Here is a 16,825-nt window from a genome sequence, read left to right as displayed (position 1 = left end):
TCATCAGATTTTAATAATGTAATGTAATAATGTTTGATTATCTGCCATGTTTGATAAATAGCTTTCAGTTGAACAATCTGAGTGGCATTATAACCAATTTCTCTTTGATGTAATCACTGGATCAGTAAATTGAAACCTATATTTCTGAAAATTTTTGTTACAGTGTTACAGGAAATATTAGCTCTCTGATTTGTTTTGGGGTTTTTGACTGCATTTCTAACTAGAAATGCTTACTACATTTTAATACCAGTTCTCAAGAAGTAGGCTGTGCCAATCAGATACAGATTAGGAGCTAAATTCAGAAAAATTCAATGGTACAAAACAACAAAAATGTTGCAAAACTTCAAATTACCTTGTGGTTAGGACTGAAGTTCTGTTGGAAAATTATGCTAGAAATCACTCTTCTAGAAAAAACAAAATTAGGAAGAAAATTCACCATTGATGTGGCTAAAATGTAAGTATCCTTAAGTTTTAAATCAAAGGAATTAACAAAAGGATTATTCTTAATGTTGGTCACAGTCAGGTGTTTCAGCACAGTGTAACAAGTCACCTGTCTCCTCCCATTCATCTGGCTTTGCCAGATCTTTTGAATTCAAACTATAATTGAAAACCCATGTTTACACAGTCCTTTTTTCTTCTCCTTCAGGGAACTATCAAGATTGCAGACCAAGCTTCCCTTCCCCTGCAGCAAGCCTGATTGCTCTTCATCCCTCTCCCAGGTCAAAGTCATCTCTCAGGACTTTAGCACAGTTTTCTCCAGGCCTCCAAAAGAGATTTGCACTTCCTATAATACTACCAGCATGAAGAAGCCTTTCTTCTCCTGCCTCTCTCTTTCTGCTTTATTCTTTCAAGACAAGAGTACTTCACTGCCGCGCTTCTGGCAGTGGCACTGCTTCTGACGTTTCTGGCAGCTATTGAGGGACTGATTTAAGTGCAGGCCTTATCATAAGATTTATGTGAGGCCAGAATTACAAGCCTGTACTGCAGGCAGGCTGCAAGAAGAGCTGGGAACTAAATATTTCCATGGTGCCAGCTCAGAAGTAGACAGTGCCTCCTTATTACTTTTCAGTAGGGCTTAGCATAAAATGGATCAGCCAAAATGGGACAACACCAGAGGACTGAAACCACTAAGCAGATAGAGCTTCCCAAATGAAAGCTACAAGCATTTGCCATAGGCACAATTTCTAGGTTTCTGGAGTTGTCTTCCTAACTGAAAATGTAATGCATCAGATATTGCAATAAATTGCCTGACTCTTCCTTGCTGCTGCAAAATAGTGCCACAATCTAATCCAGGAAGATACTGAGCCAAAACCTCCAAAAAGTTTGTATACATTGCAGTTTATGTCTGAAATATAATGAACTCAAAGCACCATTTCCCTCTTTGGTAGGTTTGGTGAGGAATTCTGTGAATCCAAGTGAATTTACCTCATCATCTTAACAAACACTGAAAATACAGAGTACTTTAAGTCACTGCAGAGCATCTCTGCAGCCAACACACCAGCTTTTCAGGATCCCAAACAACCTTACAACCTCTGGCAATCACAGGTCTCCCATTCTCTCCAATACATATGAGATAAGATGCTGCATAATTTCACCCTACTGAGTTTACTCAGTGAGATTTCTTTGAGATACTTTTGCCATCTCAGGCAAGGACTTTTGCTTCCTCTAACAATAATCTCTTGGTTTTTTCCCATTTACTTCCAGTATCCACTCATCATAGTTTTTTTCTCTGACCTCTTGCATCACTTGACGTAAACTGAATTCCTTTGAAAATCATCAGATTCAAAGTATTTTCTAAAGCACTGAGGTATTCAACTACGCATAAATAATTTGCACTAAAATTCATATCCAGTCCTCAGAAAATATGTTGCTTATGAAGCATGGTGCCATAGCAGTGGTCAAACTGAACCTTCCCATTTCTGCAAGATTATTTCTGGCACATACAGCTTGTGTTGTGACAGCCCTGGATACAGTTGTGATGCCTACAAAAAAGTATAACGTTGTTGCATGATGTGTTACCATTTGGAGGTCTTTTAATTTAGGTCTAAATTTTAGCCTGAACTTGCATTAAAGAATAGATACATTTTGGCTCCAGTAGCATGTCTGATCTATGCAAAACTAAGCAGACAGTTTTTAAATTATGCCAATGAGGGTTTACGATTATGCTACACCAATGAGAAAGGGAAAGAGCTCTTTACTGTTTGCAGGTGTTTACCTTGAGACAGTTTTCTGAAGATTTTGCTCATAGAGCAGCAGCATAAGAGTTTAGGTAATATGTCTTTGACATGAGAAAGACACAGGCTTGTTGAAAGCCTGGAAAATTGGGAAGTCAAACAAAATATGAGAATAAAAAAGGTAGGGTCAAAATTTATCATTTCTACCATGTTGCAGTGCTTAATGCGAGACAACATGAAGTTAGAGGGCTGGTAAATTGGAATGTGTCACTATTGCTACTCCAAAGTACCTTGCAAACATAAATGAATTAATACAAGAAAGACAAAAAACAATCTACTGCACTTCACCTAAATAAATGGTGACATAAGTAAATTAAAAATGTATGGCTGGAGCTGCATAGCATCTGCTTGCCTAAAGCGACCTCTCTTGATAGTGTGGACAACCAGAGAATTGAAATAATGGATCACAGGTGGGTCATGAGAAGGATATTAATATTAATTATATAATCTAAATAATGTGCAAGCTCTGGAAATCTGAGACAAAGCCTCTGTTCTTAAAAGAGGATTTGTCCTATGTTACGTCATTTAATTTCCTTGCTTAACATTAATGAACTCGTAAGTGGTGATAAAAGTTACATGTAAGAGTATGGAAAATAATTACTCAAAATTTGTTCAGTGTTTATGTCATCTCTCTCTCTTTATCTCCAATAATAGGTAAAAACAGGCTGTATGAAAAATATTGGTCAGTTTTTTCACCCATTATTTCTGGGCCTCTCTCTTTTCTGGTTCTAGTCAAAAAAAGAAGGGCTGGAAATCAAAGAAAAGAGCACATAGGTCAACTTTTGAAAGAGTTCTGACTAGAATTTAGTGCTTGGTCAATTGCCCAAAATGGATTTTTAAACATATCTAGACCTTCCTGTGTTTGGTTGTATATGTAAAATACTTGAAAAAATGACTAGTTATTTTTCCTACATATTTCTCTTGTTTTCCTGTCAGTTCACATTTTAAGGTACTTTAGGGCTTTCTTTTTAGAAATAACAAGCAGGATTTTTCAAATATGTTTAATTGTCTTGAGCAAGAATGTTTTGTCTTTCTATTTATTCAGACATTAGTTCAAATTCTATTGTTTACTTATGTACCATTTTCCATGAAGATACCTTGAATTATTTAAAAAATAAAATAAAATAAGTAAAAATAAATTAAATAATAATAATAATAATAATTAAAAAAAAAAAACATTAAAAGAAAAAAACCCACCAATATTTGTCTAAGCACCACAATTTGTGGGGGCCAAATCCTATATTCTTTAATCATGGGCAGCTTTTTCTTGTTTCATTTTATTTATCACAATAGTCAAGATGTCTGAATCTTGATTTGCCTGTCTGGTCTGTCTGGGAAGAATTATTGGGAAGTTTGTATCCTACCTGAGAATACTCTCTAAGTGACAATAGTTTTAGTCAAAAGTGAACTAAAGCAGTACTTGCTGAGTGCTGGCAGATGAAGATGAAAGTGTCTGATATCACAGATCATGTGAAAACCTTATCAAACAGCTCAAACACATGGCTCTGTGTAAGTCCTGGTTTGAGCATGCTGGCCCCATCTTTCTATGATCACTGTTTCTTCACTCAACAGGATGTTTCATACTGCAGAAAAGCAGAGTTGTGTTGATCTGTAGCAAATGGCTCTCATGAAAATTACTGTCTACTGTGGCCCATTTCTTTTCAGCCTGGCAGCAGCTTTGGAAACACCTGTTTACAAGTCTCTAGCAGGCAGATGACGTTTTATTTTGTTTTGGTTTTTTTTAAAAGAAAAAGAAAGTTGCTATTTCTTTCCTCTTTCTCTTTTCTCCTTTCTTTCACCAGTCACCCTTTCTAACATGCTCCCTTTGTGCCCTTAAACTGCCAGAGTGAATGATAACTGTAAGGATGACATAATAATACATACATTCACACATGAATCTCTGACTCATTCATGTTACATTTAAACATACCCAAGTGCTGTTTATTCATGCAGTGATGCTCTCTATAGTTCCCAAACTTCAACTCGAGTTTGGTTAATTAAAAGACACTAGTGGTCTATGAAAATTATTTCTAGTTTGTTGAGCTTCTTACAAATGTGATTCAGCATATTTCTGACTGGAGAATAAAATAGTTATCTGGTCAGATCCTGCTTGTGATATTACATGGCTCTTCCTTCTTTGACAGGTTATGCTTTTTGTGATAAATGGACTTATTCTCTCTCCTAAGACTTACCTTCAATATACCAGAATATCGTCAGAAACAATAAAATAATCCATAACCTCTTTTTTATTTGCACCAATGCTGCAACTGGTGATATTTCTAGTTTTAAAGAATCAGCAGAAAATTCAGAAAAGCTCTTATCAGTTAAACTTAGCTCAGCTGAAAATTTACTGCATTTTCATTGGTGTCTGCTTCACCCTTTCCCCATGGGCTAATTATGCCTTCAGGTCAGTCTGTCTTATACCACAGAACTACTTCTGCACACCCAGAAAAAATTTAAAAGTAATGGCATAAGTGAAATAAGGTGGCATTCTAAACTGCAATCATAGCAGAAAAAATTCAAAATTATGATCCAAAATTTACCTTCCTAAGGAATAAAATCAGAGGAAAGAGTTAAACAAAGTCAATTTTTTATTTGGAATACATCCTTGCACTTTCATGTTTGGCAGATAACATGCTTTCTGTCAAAAATTATTTTATTTTTTATTGTATTTCCATGAATGGAAGCAGGAATGAGATGCACTGAGATCCTAAAACTCCCAGTATGCTTGGATTTCATTTCCAAACAGCTGGTAAATGATTCACTTTTTCTTTCCTGCTGCTTTATCCAATTTAAAATCTGCCTGAAAATGTTAATCATCTGAGCTGAGACAAAAACTGGAAAAAGCTGAAGTTGTCATTTATACTACAAAAAAAGACCAACAATTTTTCAGGTGGACAGAGGGCACTCTCTTGCATAGGGTCACAAAGCCAAAGCACTCTGCAACAGGTAATAAATTTTTCACAAGTCTTTGAATGAGGAGAAGAGCAAAGTTGTATTCTGCTTGGTGTAACAAAGTGCTGATGAGGTGCTGATTCAGTAAAGAGACCCTTATCACTCAATATATGGAAGTGATGAGAAGGATCTCTTGAAGTTATAGCACTACTTTGTTCTGTACTAACACTGCATGATGAAGGACTTTGTTTCCCTGATATATTACTTAACTTAATTGGAAATGCACTCTCAACTATCTCATTACTTAATAATAGCTAAAAGTTTAGTACCTTCATCTTCAAAACCTTGGTAGTTAATTACTAGCTGTTCGCTCAATCTCATTAAATTAAGGACCCATCTGCATTGTATATAGTGCTTCATTCCTTTTCTCATACCATGGACTGTAAAAGCCAGAGAGCTACAGATTTTTATGCAGGCTTAAGGGATGGAACTCCTGGACAGCATACATAAAGCAGCTCTGGCCTAGAATAGCCTGGACCACAGCTGCTGGCCTGGATGTGCAAAAGACTACAGGTGAATCATCCACCATTTCTGTGTGAGCAAATAAAATATATCTGTGTGGAGCAGAATTATAGGCTTTGTTGCTGAAAAACGTGTAAGATGTTTTTGTCTTTTTTTTAACCAAACAGGTAAAATATCTGAAAATCAGCATGTAGCAGTTTGCATACTTAACATCAGCTCCTAAAACTGTTAATCAACTGTTGCCGAGGTAGTTCTGTCATTTATAACATTTCTGAGGCATGAGTAATTTTTTAACAGGGGCAATGTGAGCAGCTTTATGCTCAGGACTTGACCCAGACATATATATGTTTTTAAATAAAACCGAATGTTTTATTTTTATTATCATATTTCTCATATAATGATGTTCTTATAATAGGGATAGAATCTATAGTGTGCTGTAGAGTTAAACAAGTTCTGTTCAAGGAATATGATTTCAATGCAAATGCTGATATGATTAAATTGGTTATCTGCTTCTCTTTTGGAACAGCATTTCAATAGCTCCTTTGCATAGATATTTTTTAATCCCCTGCAGCAAGAAAAATCAATAACAATTTAGACTAATATCATACCACGTCTTCAAACAATGCTGGAGCTCCCTACTGATTACATTTCTGCCAGTTGTATAAGCTGCCAAAATGAGACTTGAGAGAGCATAAAAGACAGGTCAAAGAGTTCATTAGACATCTCTCTTTTTTTGAACACTCTTCCTGTTATCTCTTGTGGCTTCAAAAGACAAATGCTAGAGCAGCAGATAAAACTACCTGGCTGAAGAAACTGCACGGATCAAGGATGCTCAGAAATCAGTGGCAACAGAAAAAAAAATTATAGTATTAGTCACCTGTATCCAGCTGCAAATTTTGTTCTGTAAAAGTGACCTTCTTCACCCCAGTCTCTAACATGAGAATTCACAAGAACATCCCAGGCCAAGCAGATAACAGGTTTTCAAAAAGCCTGACCACTCATCAGACACAAAAAATAGTTGCAGTGGCAAAATATTGCACTCATTTAAATGAATAGAATCTATTTCCTGAACAAGTCATTTAGAAACTGCTGTCTCTTTCAAGCCTTCATGACAGCTTAAGTCTCGATGTGAAGAGACTGAGCAAATTTTTGGATCGTTGTGGAATTTGGAGGAACAACTGGATTGACTTCCTGTATGTTTAGAAATCTGTTTGAAAGTATCAGCCAACACCTGGAAAGGAAAATTGTGAAGATGCAGGTAAGACCTGTGATAGGTGGAAGGAACTCAAGCAATAAAACTTATAGGTCTCATTTTTCACTATATCTATCAGTCTGCCTCTTAGGACATTCTCCACCTGCACAGCAATTAAATGGTTCCCAGCTGTCTGTGCCTCTAGGAGGGAGAGTTCTTTCTTTTTAGATGGAGTAAACCACGAGCAGGACATGACCAGCTGGGAAGGAAAAATCATCATTTCTTTAAAAGCTGTAACTCCTGCTGCTGGTTTAGAAAAGGACTGCCTTCTGTCTTACAGAGTTGCATGGGGAAATAGATTTTTCTTAAATAGTAGTGTACAGATGCTGTAAATGCCTACTATTTTTACAACCTGATAGATATTTACCAATCTGTAGTATTCCAAAGGCTACTGGGAGTCAATCTCAAAGAAAAAATTTTCTTTGCCTTTGCACTAGCTTTGACTGACTTATTTGTCCAGAACATAATACTCCATGATATTTAATGTCATAAACATGTTCAAATGTTGGCCAGCATGGTTTTTATAGGCTTTTGTGAGAAGTTAAGAAAGAATAAGTTTCTATGTGGTATTTCTGTGGTATAGAAGACATATTCTCCTGACATTATTGATGTATGGTGTCACAAGAAAAAATACCAAAGTAAACTCATATTAAGGTTGTTAAAATGCTTTCCACAATTCATACCAGCAATGAATGATAGTTTTTCTGTCATCTTTCTTCCTAGGTGTGAAATGAGTCTCAGTGACTCCAGCTGCTTATCTGTGACCATTTCTGCTGCTTTGTATGTAGGAGGCTGTACAGAGTTGTGCTCTGGCAGCCTCTCCACAACATTACTCTGTCAAGTAAAACCACAAGATTGTCTGTTTGGATGTGGAGCTGTATTTTTCCAGCTCCTTTTCAAAATCAACAGGCTGGGGATGCTGTCCTAATTACAATTTATCAGACAAGTTTTAGAAAAATTCAGAGATTTGAGTTTCATGCTTTATACTACCTAGTCCTGGATGTTGCATCAATGAGAAAAGTTTTCATGCGTGAAAGTCATACCCTTTTATCTGGTTGCAAATTCCTTTGTGAAGCATATTTATTGCAATTGAGCAACAAACTTATGATGCTGTTGAAAACTGCAGTCACATGTCCATCCAAAATAAGAGCAATATCTTTGTCCATTTCTTTCTTTCAAGCTGTTAATCGTGCACCCTGTATTGGTGTAATATCTCACAAACTGTCAACACTAGCAGACAAGTGTCAGAGCAGGTTGCTGGCAGACTAGAGCAGTCCAGCAAGTGTTATCTGCAAAAAAAGCATGACTTCATTTCTTTTCTTAGAGAAGGAAATAGTCCTCAATGGCACCTGCATGACAATTAAATTGACAGCACGTGACTCCTGACACGTGGGTCTGGTCAAATGCAGTATTCCTGGGTTATTGTAGCACAAATCCTGTATGGCATGTGCACATTTACATTTGTTTAGTTTGTGTTTGCATATCCTAGTTGAGAACTCAGACAGTTCTGAGGTCTGTAAAGTAAATGGAATTGTAAAATACTTAACTTCTTAGAAACTATTTTTGTTAGTATCTTCCATAGCATGAAATCAAAAGCATTAAGGCATGCTGGGAGAATCCCACCACTAAGGTAAAGGTAATTCCTCTTCTGGTCATTTTTTTAATAAAGGACCTGAGTTTCATCCCCATAACACCAAACTTTTGCAATCACACAGCCGTGTAATATGGGAAAAAACTGGCCTAGCCTAGCCAAATATTTTCCTCCATGTTTATAAATATAACTAAACAACACTTCACCCAAGACACTCAAGCAATGAGACGACTTAAATATTTGGTTTAAAGTCATTTATTTGTTGAGAAACATTAGAAGTCGGTGGCCAAGAATGATGCTAGCAATTAAGTCTATCGGGTGTTTTATATTTGTGGGCAATCTTTTTCATCTTCATGTATTCCACAAACTTTGTGTATGCTGTCAAAGGCATGCAGATATTCAGGGGCAAAGGACATGGCAAATGAGGACAAGGCAGCCAAAAAAAATATGCCAAAAAAAGGGGAATAGCCCCAGTTTTTCTTGATGGTCCTAGTTTTAAGAATATTTAAAAAAATATTTTCTCACAATTGTCTTGCTGAGTTACTGAACTGGGCTCCATAGCTAGAAAAAATATTGAAGTGCTTAGTACTGTTAATCAGTTAACTAATCAGTTAATCTTTTTCATCTGTGTTGTAAGAGAATAATTAAGGAAAAAAAATATTTCCTACTGTTACAATCAGTAGAAAAAACCTGCAGTGACATCCTCATAATTTTTAATAGGCTGTTTACATAACATTGCTTTTTATTCCAAGTCAATTTAAAGAAAGATGAAGCATTTTCCATGTTAATTCAAAGGTTGAGCACCTTCAGGAGCCGTTCCACAAAGAGACATTTTATGTAAGAGCTCTACAGCAATACATGGGCTCAGAATCAGTCTAGTATTCCATGTCATCTGCCAGACAGATAACTCAATGTATGGTATTTCCTCCTAATACACTCTCATTTTATTACTACTTTTAGCTCAGAGGATTTTCTGAGACCAATATAGTTTAGGAATCCCATATAGTAAGACCAGAAGGCAATTTTTCTATTTGGCATTCATGTCGCCTGAGAACAAGTACTCTGGTTCTTTCTTTCAAAAAGAAAGGAAATGTATTTTTAGATTTAAAGAGAGAGCATGAAACAAGGTAGAATAACATAGTTATTTGCTATCTCTTAAAGTCTCAGCTACTTGGATTCAGTCTCCTCCACAACTCTTGTCCCTAACAGTCAAGCCACAGGCTACATACTTTTCTAGGATAACTCCATAGTGAAAAAAATGCCATCACTATAATATTTAGGAGTGAAAAAGAAATAGAAGTCAAGCATGATACTAAAGCACAGTATTAGAGATAGCAACTTGAGAATCAGTAACCCTCTGTTCCACTCCTGCTCCAGCAACTTATTCATGCTGTCTTGTGACTAATTCAAAGTACAATTCTCACCACTGCCTCCTGCAAGCATGATTTGTAACCAAGCAGCATCTGCTTGTGTACAGTTCGTGTAGGATCTGATCCACTAAGGATGCTTAGAGCACAGCTACTGCATCAGTCTCTGCAGGTGAGACAGGCAAAGGAATTCCTGTTTTGTGCCATAGAACCCGAGTAGGAAGTAACTGGTATGTTCTATCGATACTAAGCCACTGAGGCACATGGCCAAGGTAGATTATTAGTCAAATTTTTATTAATAAAAGTCTTTTTTCTCCTTTTTCTTCACTGCAGTATTACCTTCTTTTTATTAGCTTCTGAAGTATGAGCTTCTTTGCTATGTCTTTTGTCATGTAAAGGATACAAGGCGAGTGGATGAAACCTATTAATGAATCACTGTGTTTGAGAAAGTAACCAGATAGCTCATATGTTCCCCCCTCAAAGGGGGAACAATTTAACTCTGTTCTCCATCACAGCTCAAAGCAGCAGCTCAGCTTTTTTTCTACAGGCAGCACCACCTGCTTGGACCACAGGCACTTACACCCAGGTGTGGTAGGCCCAAGACAGCTCTGTGCAGTACCAGAAAACTGGACAGGCTGACAGCATTAAAGTCTAGCAATTTTTTTCTCTTCAGTTACTGATTCAGTCTTGAAGAAGTGATAAATGTAACTATGGTTTTGCTCTTAAGCTGAGTGTACTGAAGAGTCAAGACATCCCTTATCTACACTTTTTAAAATGAGAAAGAAAAGTCCAATGACAATGGAGTCTCAGCACTGATCACCTGACAAAGAAGTGAGGAAAACAACATCATGACTTCTCCAGTGAAAGTGTAGAGCTCTCTCTTTCTCTTTTCTCCAGAGTTGTGGGAATTGAAGTGATAAATGCTCCAGAGGCTGGAGTGGTATACAGTGTTCCACTCACCCTGAAACTTCTGCTTGTACAAATGAATCAGAAACTTTCCTTAACAGCACTTTGCAACATCTGTCTTCTTTGAAAGATGGCTTTTCTACTGGCTTTAATTGTATTTTCTCTATGGATTTAGCTAGCCCTACTGTTTTGTAAGCTCTGCATATCCTGCTATGTGTTCACTTTTCCAGGTCACCTGCAACTAAAGAAAGATGAAAGTGAACCTGGCCACCCCTGAGGCTCTTCTTCTCTCAACAAACTGCCACCAGATTCTTAACTCTTTCCTACCTCTGTCTCTAAACATTACTGAGTTAATTCTTTATAAGGCTGAATACTGAATTGCCCTTTGCAGCCTTAAATGTTGGCTCAAACTGAGACGCTGTGCTGGAAAATATCTTAAAGACCAAGTATATTATGTCTGACTCTTCACCCATATCCCTTCTGATGCAAAGTTCACAAAGGCTTTAACCAGGTTTGTTCACCTGGCCTGCCCTTTCACAAGAGTCCTCAGCAGGCCCACCTTGAGGATGAGATCCGTATCTAATTTAGCAGAACATGACCTTTCAAAGCAGGCCAGAGGCCCAGTGGAGCATGTAAAAGTGGAAATAGAGGAAAAGACTGATGCTAAAAAAGTGGAAATGAAGGAAGCCCTGTATAAAACCTTTAGCTGAGCTCCATTACATTGCATGTTTGCATGAAAACCTAGTCTAGCATGAAATGATCAATGTACTGATTAGCAATATAGCAAAAATCCCAAGGATTTTTAGTCTGGGTAACATGAAAACCATCACAAGGGTGGTCTGCTCAAACTGGTCATGAAGAGAAGTATATTTATTTCAAGAAAACAAAAACCATTTCTCTACTACTTTCTATGTGAAGAATGTAGAAAAAAATCATATCCATTCACTTTTTAATAGTATCCTAAGAAGAGGAAAATAATAATTTTAGTAGTGTACTGAAATAAGACCACAATTCCTTTGGCTATGCAGAGAAGGGGCTTATGTTCCTGATGCAATTATTGAGTCATGTACTCAGCTCTGGATCTGAGCAACGCCATCACCTTTAGTGTTTCAGCAGGAGATGACTTCACTTACACCAAACAGTTGCACAAACAGGGAGACTGGGAGCTTCAGGTCATTTCTGTTACCCAGGCTTTTCAGTAGTGCACATTTCTCATGAATTAAATATTTCCAACTGTTTGAGTGCTGTGCTGCCAGCCCTGCAGGAGACCAACCCTCCAGTCCCAGGCTAGGTGCACAGGGAGGCCGGGTGGACACATGTGACCGCACCCTGCCCTCCATCCATGACCACAGACTGGCCTCCTGCCTTCCACACCACCTTCCCAGGATGTGGTTGCTATGCCAACACTCTCCTAGTGGCATCCACCCCTGGGAGAAAAAGGCTGAAGGGGTTGCCATGGAAACCATGCTCCCCTGAAGCTTCAATAGGGCTGTTCTCTTCCATGCTTTTCTGCCCCCAAAATACCTTGCCATGAAGCTGAGCTGACCCCTGGAAACACCCTGCTCTATCCCACCCCATACCCACAGCCTTATCAGCCCCCGTTCCCACCAGGCTCACAGTAGCTTCAGCAGCCATGCAGGGCCACCTGGTAGGAGACCTTTTACTGCCACAGTGCTGCAGCTCCTGTCTGGTGACACAGCCCATCATTAGACAGACTAACACGAGGGACCTAATTCCTCTTCTCAAGGAATGGTGCAAATAGGAAGTCACTGGTTGTTCTGGTGATTAAATTTCTCAGTGCATGGATGTGGGATGCACATCTACTTGGCAGCAGATATACATTCTCAGGCCAGGCTTGTATCACACACAAAAAACCCAGTCAAAACCACCTTTTCACCTAGAAATACTTTCTGTATTATATTACTCTATTCACATTCCTGGAAACTTCAAAAGGTGTGAGTTTTTTTCAGATGAGTCTCTTCTGGGAAGGAATTGTCTGAAGCAATTCAGTAGGAAGGCTATTGTTAGAAAGCATGGAAAAAATGTTCAAAACCCCAAATATCCCACGCAACATTAAAATACATAGAAGTACTTTTAGCACAGGCATCTGAACAGAAAACATAAAAGCTGTTGACTGCACCACTTAACAAAACCCAGTTAATGAATCCCTGCTTATCCCCATAATATCTGAACAAAGTGATTTGTTTTAAAGGATCTCTGCCAGAGGGAACATCTGGGGATCTGGGGCTACAGGATTGTAGAGGAGTTTGCAGATATAGTGTAAAGAATCAAAATACTGAAAGTGCTCAGGATTTGGTATTTTCAAGAGTTCATATGCATATTCTGAGGCCTGCTTTGACCCTGACTCTGTATAATGAGCTCACCTACAGCTGGATCATCAAAGGGTCAGAGATGGGCTCTCCTCAGGGATAAGGAACTTTATATACATCTGCAGATGACCTCACATCAAATCACAGAATCATTTGGGTTGGAAAAAAACTTAATAATGAAGTCCAGTCATTAATCTACCACTGCCAAGTCCACCACTGAATCATGTCCCTGTCACATCTACACATCTTTTAAATACCTCCAGGGGTCACTGTAAAAAAGTCCAGATGAAGGCTTATGAGTTATATCTTCTAATAGAGACATATTTCTGTCTTATCATAACTTTGCAAAACTGCTGTTGTTCTTCAAGTAGTATTACTATGCAGGTACTTGTCTGGAACATACTTACATTAGAGTATAAATCATCCTCTAATCTTACCCTAAAGGTCATTACTTCATTTTTGATTGGATGGATTTCAATCATATTTCCCACCAGGATCAAGCATTTCCAAATCAGTCTCAAAGCCAAACTTCATCCTTTGCTCTCCACTCTGTTTACCATGTGTCATGAAAAACCAGCTCATCATATGACATAAATATATGATTTTTTTCTTCACTAGACTTCAAACTCTAGCTCTGGGGAAAAAAAATTTTTGTGTAGAAACCTCAAATGATGATGTTCGCTCTATTATTGAATATATGTCTTTGATACAGCAGATGCTTAAGATGAGAATATACAGTTATTTCTGGAAAGTGGTTATCTAGACCTGCCTAAACAAAGTTGATTAACTCCCCATTTACTTTCCTCATCAATTTTCTAAGCTTGTCTATTTTTGGCCTTTACAATGCCTATAGCAGAGTGCTTAAATTTAATTATGTGCTGTATTACAAACTTTGAAATGTGCTTTCACCTGGTAATTCAATTTTTTCGCTTTCTTCTGCTGTAAATTAAGAGATCTTTATCACTTTTAAACCATTAATTATTTTACAGGTTTTAATTATGGACTTCTGCAGTAGATTTGCCCACATATAATTTTCTGATGTTATCAGATGGACATATACCTCCCCTCAAGCCTTCTCTTCTTCCAGGAAAGCAACTCATGGAAACAGTGCTGGTCCTAGCTGTAACCCCTCTAGGAATAATTAAAAAAAAAAAAGTTCATTGCAATCAAAATTTATTTCAGTCCATGAACTTTTTCTGAAGAAATTCCAGCTTACTGGAGATGGAAACAGCAAGATGACAGGGCCACTAGTTAAGGTATGTATGTCTTCAGATAGGTTCACTTATTTAGGTGATTCAGATTTCTGAGATTTGTGTCACTGATGCTGCAGAAGGAAGGTATTAGGAAGGAATGAGGCTAGAGAGGTGAATTGGTGTTACTGCATGTAGCAAAACAACATGGAAGAGTAATTTGAATAAAGATTGGAGAAGAACTCAGACATACCTCAGTTAACACTTCCTAACTCATAACTACGTCAAAAAACTTAGTTTTATTAGAGTAGGCAACTCAAGGACAAACCCTTCAATGAGTGGCTTGAAGGAAAGCAAGTTACTTGAGTGCTATGTGATTTTAAGAGCAAAAATGAACTGATAATTCGTCTTTGAAATATTCACCCTCCACAAGAATATCTCTATTTACAAAAAGACTTTTATAATTTAGGTACAACAAAGGGAATAAATAATATGCAGATGCAAGAGAATGTTAATCTATAGCCATTTCTAAACATATTATGAAATTACTTGGCTTCAAAGTAAGAGTAACTTTCTGATTTCTTTTCAGTGCACAACAGTTGGTATATCAAACACCTTATGCTTTAAAACTGCATATATACTTTTAAAGCAATGCTCTGTATCCAGACAGAGGTTAATTTAAGAGCCTGTCCTAATTCTGGACTATAACAGTCTTTAGAAAGAGCTTGATTACATAGATGTTTCCCCCTCTCCTTTTTTTTTTTTTTTTTTTTTACATTAATGATTTAAATATTTGGATAGCATATACAGATAAATTATATATCATTGAACTAAATCTTTTATATATTTTTATCTTTATTTTTCTGTGGACTGTATTTCTGTACTGTCAGTGTGGCATATACTTTAAGTACAGTTATTCTGCTCCTTCTACTTAATCAATTGAAAACAGACATTAATGAAAAAGACCTCTGACTAAGATTTCATTCCTGTGAAATTTTCATGTGGGAAAACCATCATTGCTGCCATCCTGCATCTAATTTGATCTACTTTGAAGATAAAACACAATGGAATTTGCAAGTATACATATTTACATGCAGGGAACAGTAGATAACATCATAAACTCATTAGCACTTGTATAATAGAAGAGGAAACATGACACGCCCTGTACAGTGGATCTGTATAGATCTTCAACAAAGACACAGTTAATTCCTCCATTATGTTTCTTTTCTGATCTTTGCACGGATAGCCCAACATACTCATTTCTAGCCAGCAAATTTTAGGGCAATTTTCAAAGAAAAATTTCACATTTACTTTGTAGTGGGGAGCCAGAGTGTATCAGAAAAACAGTGATCCCCTCTTGAATAATTGCAGCAAATAGAGAGTAATTTGAATGTGTCAGAATATTGAGAAACCATAAATGAAAGAGGTTTGGACAAAGTGACAGAATAACTTGGGTAGTTATAAGGGACAGACAAGGGGCGTAGAGCCAGCAGGACCACATCACTTACCTGAAATACTTTTGCCAAATTGTCAAAGAGGGCTTGACCAGCACTGACTTTATGCTTGACTCCCCTGACTGTGCCATTTTTGCTGAGGATGTTGACTCTCTTTGTACCAAACCCCTTCTCTTTAGCAGCTCTCACTAGAATGAGCAAATCATCCTGCTCGTTCTCATTCTCATCACACTCGGACCCTACGTGTCCATTCTGCTGCCCCTCCACCTCGCTCAGCCGGCTGGTTTGCTCTGTCTCTGAGCTACTGGCATACTCAGAGTCCAGGGAGTCGGTGGCCTCCCCGTCAGCGTAGACCTCCTTCAGCACCCTCCCGCTGTGCAAGGACGCCACGCGGAACCGAACCTTCCTCGGGAGCCGCTCGCCGTCCCCTTTCAGCTCGCTTTTGAACATCGCCTCTTCCACTGACACGAGCAGTTTGCATTGTTCCAGCGTGGTGCCCATTGCATTTGCCAGTTTGTCACACTTAACAACAATATCAGGGCTTTTTTCTGTTGACAGGGGTTCTCATATTAAACTAAAGAGGGCTCCCAAGAAGCTAGGCTGCCCTTCTGCAGTGAATAATGGATGCGTTTGTGCTATGGTTACCTTTAAACTAAAACCTGTAAAACGATCTCATCGATTAACTATTAAAAAGCCATTGTGTACTTTTTAGCACTAATGATGAAAGCAAGAAGGGGAGAAATTATATTCATTGATTAAAATAAAAATTGAAACCCACACATAAGTTAGATAACAGAAACTGTGTGAGTTTATTATAACGTAGGTTTTGGTTGCTGAGAAAGGCAAAAAGGAAGAGTTTGTCACAAGACGTACAGTGGCAAAACTCTTCATATACATTATGCCTGAGGGGAAAATTGCAAAATTCAGCTCTGTAGTCAGTGACAGGTCCATTTCTTTCACCAAAACACTTAATTTCCCTACCAGTCAGACCTCATTCACTGAAATTTGTTTTTCATATAAGCTTACAGAGTCTCAGCAGGGAGCTCTGACTTGGTATTTGTGATGCTGGCTTTTTCAGACTGGC

General features: G+C 37.8%; 1 protein-coding gene across 1 annotated transcript in view; it reads right to left on the bottom strand.

The window, feature by feature from the left end:
• GRXCR1 (glutaredoxin and cysteine rich domain containing 1) overlaps positions 1 to 16,191 on the bottom strand; it is a 36,306-nt gene extending 20,115 nt beyond the window's left edge. The window contains exon 1 of the mRNA XM_008491807.2: positions 15,796 to 16,191. Coding sequence (XP_008490029.2) covers positions 15,796 to 16,191 — 396 coding nt within the window. The remainder of the gene's footprint in view (positions 1 to 15,795) is intronic.
• Positions 16,192 to 16,825: the final 634 nt, after the last annotated feature.

Source organism: Calypte anna, chromosome 4A, assembly GCF_003957555.1.
Source record: "Calypte anna isolate BGI_N300 chromosome 4A, bCalAnn1_v1.p, whole genome shotgun sequence".
Lineage (NCBI taxonomy): Eukaryota > Metazoa > Chordata > Aves > Apodiformes > Trochilidae > Calypte > Calypte anna.
The sequence above is the reverse complement of the archived record's forward strand: the minus strand, read 5'-3'. Positions and strand labels throughout refer to the sequence as shown.